Source organism: Poecilia latipinna, unplaced genomic scaffold (assembly GCF_001443285.1).
Source record: "Poecilia latipinna isolate Pla-1442-1.1 unplaced genomic scaffold, P_latipinna-1.0 Scaffold805, whole genome shotgun sequence".
NCBI classification, from domain to species: domain Eukaryota; kingdom Metazoa; phylum Chordata; class Actinopteri; order Cyprinodontiformes; family Poeciliidae; genus Poecilia; species Poecilia latipinna.
Genome location: NW_015113421.1, coordinates 245,456 through 255,083, shown reverse-complemented (window position 1 = coordinate 255,083; position 9,628 = coordinate 245,456). Strand labels below are relative to the sequence as shown.

Below are 9,628 nucleotides of genomic sequence, written 5' to 3'. Positions count from 1 at the left end.
AGTCCCTCTCCTCTGCAACCGTCTCCTGATCATTTTGGAGGACTCCCATGCCAGCAGGGATTTGTAGTGTTTCCAGCATATTTTGTGTCAACCCAAAGGTCTTCTTACAGTGGGAAATGCATCCACACTGCTCTGGAAGTATAGAAGATCAACAGTGGTTTCGGTGTGCATTCAGCTCAGTGTTTTTTTTTCTTTTAGTCCTGGTCTGGGATTGGACGTGTGTTGGTGGGGAAACCCTATATGTGACTGTGAACAGGTTGGAAAGCAACAAAACAATGTCTAAATATTTGAATTGGTGACTCATGCCTCGTCTATTATGAGAATAGTGGTTGATCATGTTGCTAGGCAATGAAGAGCCACTTTTGTCTAGAGGGACAATGGTGGACCAAAGAGTGCCCTCTCTTTTATTTTCTTTGTTTTTCTTGCTATCTATCGCCATCAAAAACGCATAGGCACTATGAGCATATGTTCCGTCTCACCTCTCAAGTTGGGCGGGAATTTGGAGTAGACCGTCTACGTGAAGGATTCACAAACAGAGTGGGTGAGGGACAGAAGGAAGAGGGAAGAGAGAGAGCCAGCAGACAGAGGTCAGTACGATAAAAAAAAAAAAAAGACCTGCAATCATTTGACACATTGAAGGGAACAAATGTAGCTGGCGGCACCGAGGGAGAGTTAGCGAGGCAGGGGGAGAGAGATAAGCTAAAGGATGTAGAGAGAAAGGTAGAGAAGAGAGAGACCCTTTATGGACATTGCACATTAACAGCACAGGGGTTTTCAGGGTGGGATCACACATTTACTGACAGGTTGGAGATAGAGAGAGAAGCACCAGGAGTTTCTCACTGCCCTCTCGCCTCCTGCTTCAAGCTGCGTGTGTGTGTGTGTGGATGTGTGGGTGCATATATGCCTGCACACACTCCCACATTGCACACAGACTCTCTGTGTGCCTGTCAGTGTGCTGGGCTCTCTGGGTGGGTAGAGAGCTGTAGCTGAAGAAGAGATGCTCGCTCAGAGGATGAGACAGCGTTTCTAACAGGATCTATTTGCGGACTGGGATAATACACCGACACAGCTGAGGGGGCCCCGCAAGCCCACCGGAACCAAACGAATCAGCTATGGAGGGACTGCTGTCTCCAATGAGGACGAGGGTGAGTTAGCACGGGAATTTCAGAAAATGGCAACTACTGTTTCATCCATAAAAATCCGCCATCGGAAAGACTATTGTTAGACATCATGTCTGGAGAGATGCAAAAGGTAGTACGTTTGCAGTGCGTGGGAGACAGAGATCCAAAATGCAGTTTACAAGCAGTGAGTGATTGCGTGTGTGTATGTGTGTGTGTATGTGTGTGTGTGTGTGTGTGTGTGCAAAGATTAACGAGGCAATGCTCTGAAAGAATGACTCAGTGTTTCAAAGTGGTGCCCATCTCCAGTCAGCACAAACTGCTGGCCTCTGGATTTAGGCAAGTGACAAAAAGGAGTGGAGACAAGGGTGCAAGGGAGGAACTGGCTGCTGATTGTCCAGTGATTTGCATGAATTTCTGAAAGTGAGGATTCACTATTGTTCTTGTACAACATGACCTTCCTCTGTATTAGGGACTCGCGTCTCATCCAAAATGGTGTAAGTGGGATGATGTGTTCAGCGTCAAGAGCTCAACAGAAAGGGTTGCAAAGGAAGTAAAACAATTGGAGATGTACCAGTCAATCAGAAAAAAAAAGAAAAAAAAGATTGGATTTGGTAATTTTCACACGATCTGTTCTGATTACTGAATAGTATGTAAAATACTTTAATTGGCAGGCCAGACCTAATAGAAAATTGGAAATAGGTTTCAAGCCAAAAATCCAGAAAATAGTCTGACAATACATTTATCTTTTCAATTTAATTCAGTTTGAACAGCTCCAATTCACAACTTGTCATCTCAAAGCACTTTACAAAAACTTGAGCTTTACAATGCAATTACAAGTACATTCCAACTGATTAGGTATATAAAGCAGCGAATTAAGTTCAGTTCATTAATAAAATTGGTTTCAAAGCTTTCCATCTTTCCATCTAAGGGTTGCACTGAGTCACATGTTTGCAGCATTCACTCCTCCTGGATGAGCATGACAATCACTTGCTTTGTGCCGTTGACTTTGCAGCAATCCCTCATGTCAACCATGCAGCAGTGGAGAGGAAAAAATCCCCCTTTAACCGGAAGAAAGCTGTTTATTTAGTTGATATACTAAATATTAAGTAATTTAAGAAGGTCTCCTTCTTTCTACTGCAAGAGCTGCTGTGTTTAATGATTTATGAATCTAATCTAAACCTTTCACTGTAAAGAATTAGCTTTTCATTTTACAGTATTTCTTCTATGATACTCCTTTAGTTTCAGCCACCTTATTCTTACCCAAAATAAAAAAGACAAAGACATTCTAACTTTGCTTTATCTTTCATGTATCTCTCTTCCTGTTTACCATTCATGTGTTATTCCTCCATTCACTGCTTCTGACAAAAAACTCTAAAATTTAAATGTGAAAAATCACCTTTATTAGTTTATTAGCTCAGATTTTATTCTTTAAATCCTAACTATGCTGCCTTAGCCTCGTCTTTGTGAGTTTTTAAACCATTGATGGGGTCATCATGCATGACCACCATCTGCATCATCTCTCCTCTTTCACCTCTACAACTCGTGTTCCTTTTCCTTTCTTTTGTTTGTTTTAATCTCATTTTTTTTCTTTACTCCTGTGCTGTACATGCTACTCATTTCCTTTTTGCATTCGAGCCTAGAGTTGAGCTTGTCTGCCCACCTGTCTGTCATGCGGAGTGGTTGGTGGTGGTGAGGAGAGACGCAGAGACCCAGGTTGTAGAAGAAAATGATGAATTTAATTTAGAGTGTAACTCAAAAGCAGTCCAGATCTCAGGCAGCACAGCAGAGCGGAAACACAGAGGCTCAGCACCGGTAGCAACTGAATTAAACAAAGACCGACGCGACGAGCTAATCCCGACAAAGGACTTAACAGTTCAACTGTGCCGGCAGACGAACTATCATAGACAAGGACCCAACAAGAGACAAAGACAACAGGTGGGTTTAAATACACAGGGAGGGTAATCAGGTAACTAGACACACCTAGGAAGCAATCAACGGGGAAGACGCAGAGACAACAGAGACTCACAGGACAGAAACTGAACACAGAAAACCATTAAAAGTAAATGCACAGAAACACAGATCAATACACTGTCTGACTCTCCTTCTGCCTGTCTGCCCCTTGCCCTGCTTTTGGCAGGTAATATGAGCATTATAATTGGTGTTTGCAGACCGGCTCGTCATCTAATCCAAACAGAAGAGCTAGCAGGTTTTTTTTTTTTTTTTCCCCATTTTTTTGAAGATAGACTTGGCTTCTGTAATATGGCGCAGAATCAAGACTGTGCCGTCTGCGACTCTGGCCAGATTTTGCTCCCTGGCAAATCTGTCCGAGTCATTTTTAATAACTAAATGACTTTTTTTTATTCATCTTCATCAGCTAGAATGAACTTCCCATAACCGGTAGATGATGTACGCGTATCTCGGCCTTAGCATCAAAGTGAGTTTAGCAGCTTTGCGAATAGGGGAATGATGATCAAGAAGAGGAGTCTGTCAAACTTTGCCCTGCGTAATCTTCTGTTAATGCCTTTTCACTTGGCTTCAGAGATGAGAGAAAGTATCAAGCGTGGACATGAATTTAAATTTTGGCGCTCCTCTATTTCATCAAATTCATGGCGGCTACAAAGTTTTACAACATCATATTGGTTTATTTGCATTTAAGACAGAGTAACGTTTTGTCTTTGTGGAATAGTGAGGTGCAGGTAGTCAAAGAGCAAAACTGCTGTACATTAAATTTGTACTGTATTTAACAAAAAAGTGCAGCAGTGCGTTTTTTGGAAGCAAAGGACTAACAAAAAGGCGTCTTTAGACCACACTTGACTTTTTCCTCAAATTGACAATAGAAAAATAAGCTCTTGCTGAGTTTTTGTTTTGTTTTATTTTGTTTTTATGGATCAATCATGAGTCTTTTTTGCTTTTAGTAAATGTATTATTATCATTTCTGTGACTTTCTTTTGCTTGCTTTTCTTTTCCTATTCCCTATTTGGATTATTTACATGTTTGATGTCGCTTTTATCGTCACATTTATCCATTTAGCAAAAGCAACAGTAAGGAATAATAAGAACCTTCCTTTAAAAATTACAGCACACACATTAATAACTTCTCTCTTCCTAACTTCACGCACTTTTCACTTCTATTGTAAATATGAAGGACTTGTTTACATCTCAAAACTGTAGATCTAAACAAACAGAACATCTAATGACTCTTAAAAAAGAAAAGACCCCCGGTGGGAACCCCTCTTGTGTCTTATTTATGCATATAGGTCAGTAGGACAAGGATCTGAAGCTTCAGAAAAGTCTTCTCTGGAGACCATGTAGGCTGTGAGTGAGTGTGCTGTGTATCAATTCTCTAATCTGCTCGTGTGTGTGCGCGCGCTAATCAATAGGGAGTTGTTATCTAGAGATTAACCCTGTCAGTGTTCTATCAGTCCAATCAGAGAGATTCAGCTGCTTCTCTTTTGCTTCTGTTGCTCTGAGTCTCTGTCAGCACCTCTTGTTTTGTCTTCTGGCGTCTGTCACAAACCTTTCCATTACAAAAGAGGGATGTTTTTTAAACTATAAACTCTACATCTTCATGCATCTCTCATCTGCATATGCAGGTCATAATCACCATAACTCCTCCTCTCTTCTTTCATTATAATGAAATACAATTTTTATTCATTCCTTCCCTTTTTCTACCTGCATCAAACCCTCCATGTGGTTCATGTCCAAAGTAGGCAGCTTGTCCTGAGACTTAAGGTCAAACTGAGCTACAAGGAGAGTGACCAGACCCACGGCCTTGAATCCCAGCCGCCTCGCTGCTCAGATGAAAATAATTATAGGAGAAAGGTAGAGATGGTGGGCTGGGGTTGGGAGGGGGGGTGTCTGTCGCAGAAGGTGGAATTGTCTTTGGCAATGCACTCAGACACCAAGACACACACATTCACTATTTGCCGATGCACAGCAGGTTATCTGGCAACATTTAAAGGCCAAAGAAAACAGCAGAAGGATGTCTGGTGGCTGGAACCACATGGGCAAACAAACACACACACACAGTCACAGACACGGACACACACACTAATGAGCACACATATGCTTATTGAATATAAAGCTTCATGTCCCCAGCTGTCATCTCAGACACTAGCCTGTTAATTGTAGAGGTCAGTTTTGGATTAAATTTCCTCTCTGAAAAGTTGTAGTTGTATTTCTGTTGCAGGTTGTTTGCTGAGCATCTTCTGGCTGCTGTTTGTTGACCAGTGTTTTCTAGCAAAAGCTCTGCGGCATTGTCAAAACAGGAAGGTTTATATCGAAAGTGATTACAACCAGGTGGAATCTATTTGCTAATTCAATAAACTCTGTGGGCAGCTTGTTACAGTGAATTTTACTTAGTATCCGAATAAACAGCACTGAATACAGATGAACACTGCACTTTTGGGAATCTTGTAAAGCTCATTAGGGTGAAAAAAAAAAGATTTTTCTGATTACAATTTCACCCTACAATTCTCAGTAAAATACCTTTAAGTCATGGCAGTTTTCCATAACTGGAGCTGATTTTCTTAATATATATTTTTTAAATATCATACTCCATTTTCTACCAATACTGACAAAAGAAGCAAAAGGGAAAAAAAAAAAAAAAAACAATTGTCTTCCACATTTCATTCACATTGTTTGAAAATGTGCTGTGTTGTCCACACTCCCTCTCTCATCCTGTCTGCGTGTATATGTGTGTGCACCTTGCTGGGTCAAGCATGTCGAATGTTCTTTTGTCCCCTTGAAGCGGCATAAAATGTACGATCAACCAGGATAGAACTGAGCCCATGAAGGACGGCAACGATGGAATTTGTAAGAGTGCAAATGTTCCACTTCGTTTGCTGCAGTCAGTCTTCAGGCAATTTTAAATAATTTCCGGTAAGGAAGCAAACAAATGAATAGCAATGATAACTTCTCCCCATGCGAGCATTAAAGCATTTATTTTAGTGTATCACTGTTATACCCAGTGTTAAAAGGGCCTTCAACAATCCCATTATGTACATTGGCTCTATCTGTGTAATTGCATCAAATAGATTGTCCCAAGGGAGAGTTTTATAGGGCGGCCATGAAAGAATGGCAATTGCAAAGTTATTTCTTTTGTGCTGGAATGCTGTTATAATAATGCCACGTTCACACACAGAAATTTACAAGAAAAGTGACATGAATATAAATGTTGGTCAAATAGAAGACCAGGGTACAGGGATGCAGAAAATAATTTGTATGTTTTCATACTCTTATCATACTCTTTGAATATTTCCACATTTTGTTACATTAGAGCCACAAATGTTAATGTATCTTACATTAATCACTCAAAAATGTGACACATATGCTTATATGTGAGCCCTCAGAGTCGATATCTTGTAGTTTGTTTGCTGCAAACGCAGCTGCATGACTTCTGGATCATTTTATTGGCCAGCTTTTTATATCTTTACATCCGTTCAGAAACTGCAGAACCTCAGTCAGTTTGGATGCAGAGCATCTGCAAAGAGCAAATCCAGGAAATTGTGAGAACTTTTGTCTGAAGTCCTCCAATACATATGAATACTAGCTTTCATGTCCCTACTGAAGAAAATCATCCCCGCAGCATGATGCTACCAATACCAACACAGTCAGAATGATCCAGTCAGATTGATGCATGCAGAATTTTGCAATTTGGCCAAAAATGTCAATTTTCATTTTTAACTGTTTTGCCCCCTGTGCATTGCTTTATTCCACACAGGAAAAGACAAACTCCTTCTATCCACTGATTTCCCTTTTCCTTATCTTCTTGGTCAACTGAATTTCCATTGTATTGCTTTTCTCTCATTCCAAACACAGATTCTATATTTTCTGGCTAGTGTGGTCCACAATGTGAATGCCACCTTTAAACAACGAGTTTAGCAGCCGTTAGCACACTGCCTACTTGTTAATGTCTTCTCAAAGAAGTGAATTTGAGAAAGAAAAGACGAAGATGGAGCCATAACAGCTTCCTTTATCCTGGAACAGCACGCCGAGGAAACCTTCATCATTTGAAACACAACATGTAGCTACATTCGATGTCCTGCGGCCACTGCTTTGTTCCACTTCTGACCTGATCACATGAAGCGAGGTATACTATTATGATTACAAACGCAGCCTGCAGCGCAAACTTGTCATCACTCCTCCCACACCATAGAGACTCAGGTTCAGTCCCTGGCTGCAGTGTTTCTAGCTCCCGGCTTTCGTGTTCTTTTGAGCGTAATGAGTAAAGTAGGAGACTTAAAGCCCCAAAGGAGTATTTATTTATTTATTTATTTTTTGTACTAATGGTCTCCACTAGTTGGATATAGGCATTAATGTGTGGTTTTACTGCCTCCAAGTGAAGCTTCTACCTGAAAGATGAAGTTACTTACTTACTTACTTACTTACGTTATTTTTATTACAGCTATTTTCAGATATACAGAGGGAGCGTGTTGCAGCAAAAACTGCAGTTCAGAGGAGAAAAAGTTTGGATTAGTAAATGCATTAATATCTAAATAAGCTTTATGTTTGAAAGTACATTCATCTTTGTTTGTGTCCCATTTTTCCCTTAACATCTATACTGATACAAGTTGATGCAGTAATTCATGTGAAAGGAGATATGATCAGTTATTCTGACATTTCTGTTTGCACTGCCTTCTTATGGTAATATAAATATTCGTTTAATTTTCTGAGAAACTGAATTTGGGGTTTTGACTATCTTATCTGTCATTCTATGTGTAATGAGTATCAGTTTTATGTTCTGAAATGAATGAAAAATATTGAACTTTTTCACAATATTCTACTTTGTTTTAAGAGCTTTGTTTCATTAAAAACGTCCTTAGCTAAAGCATCACATTCCCTTTTTGCATTTACAATTTTTATGCTCTGGTGCGCTAATGACTAATCTATGGCTTCCATACATGACTGGTCATGGAGACACTGAACACTGTACAGACGTATGGCATATTCAAATTATCTGCATCCAGAAAACATGGGTGTGTGTGTTGCTGCTTCGTTTGCATGCTCTGCTGTCTACAGGCTCAGCCCTCAGACATATGGACCCATATGCTCCCATCACACAACTTATCAATGTCGATTTTTCAGCTGCAGACTGGGTTGAGTGAATTCGGGGATGTTAGAAGGATGGATTGATGGAGTAGGAAAAAAATCTGATTGCAGCTGAGAAGAGAAATAATAATTTTTCTTTATGAAAAATGCAATAGTAACTGAGAATTTCAGAGAAAATAACAGAGAACAAAAAACTAAAATTTCCTGTGCAAGTGCATAGCAAATGATTAATTTCATTTCAGAAAAACACTTTGCATCCTCTGGATAAATTTGGTATGTTTGCAGACTTGCTGCCTGATAGTATTTTACCTCTCTGGCAACACTTCATGTTTTGCTTTTTTTTTTTTTTTTTTTTTTTTAAAATAAGGAAGTGCTGCCACATATCCTGTTACCACCTCCCTCCCATGTGTAGACAGCTGCCATTTCGCTGAATTAAACCCAAATATGAAATCACAGTTGCCAGACGGATGCTCATCCATCCTCCCAGGGATACTTACATCATCCTAAATGTGTCTCTGACCCTATGTGCTCTCGTTATGGCTTGTTAAAACAATTAAAGGTGACGTGTGTCAGATTTATAGCTCGTGCTCGTGTGTCTCTGGCTTTGCACATGTATGCGTGTGGGTTTTATTCTGAACAGATGTGAGCATCTGTCACCGCTGCCAAGGCTATTAATACGTGTCTAGAGGTGTTTGCATGTTTACTGCTGCAGCTGTTGTTATGTGATGCACTCTGATTATATGTACCTTGTCTTTCCAAGTTGTCTGACATCCCAGTTTTTAAATATACATTTAACTTTGCGGGACACAGACCGTTGGTGTCGAAATGTTATTTCACCTTGGAACTGGTTTTAGAGATCTTCTCCTGAAGCAGTTTGCAAGTATTAAAGCTCTATCTTATAAACTGATCAAAAAGTTTAAAAATTTATTTGCAGATGATAATAAAAAGTGCCAAGCAGAATTGTGTTTTTTGTTTTTGCATGTTAAAGCCTCAAACTTCAATGAATATATGGATATTTTAGTGATTGAGCAAGAGGAAGTAGTGTCTAATGGTGAAGTAGAAGAAAAACCACACATGATTTTCACTTGCACAAATAAAATCCAATAAATTTGGTTTGCTCTCATGTCTTACCCTCTTAATACCCCTACAGAAAATCCCTTGAAACCACTTAGTAGTCACTTCAGACAAAAAAAAAATATACATTATTTCATGGTTTACATGCAATATGCCATGTCTGAGGAATCCTAACACTGCAAATCACTGAAAATGTCATGCTCACAAAGAAAGATGAGCCTTACGCTTTAGAAATGTCTGTTATCACCAGGGACAAGTAGCCCTGTTATAAGCTGTAAAAGACTGACCTGCAGATTCACTTTAATCCAAGACTTACAAAACTATACAGTCAGAGCTACAGTTCATGGAATGATTTTGATCAAAGCAATTTCATTTAATGAATGG

General features: G+C 39.7%; 1 protein-coding gene across 1 annotated transcript in view; it reads left to right on the top strand.

The window, feature by feature from the left end:
* Positions 1–700: 700 nt before the first annotated feature.
* The window catches only part of frmd4a (FERM domain containing 4A), a 103,305-nt gene continuing 94,377 nt past the window's right edge, over positions 701–9,628 (top strand). Inside the window, exon 1 of the mRNA XM_015047049.1 lies at positions 701–1,145. Coding sequence (XP_014902535.1) covers positions 1,113–1,145 — 33 coding nt within the window. The 5' untranslated portion in view covers positions 701–1,112. The remainder of the gene's footprint in view (positions 1,146–9,628) is intronic.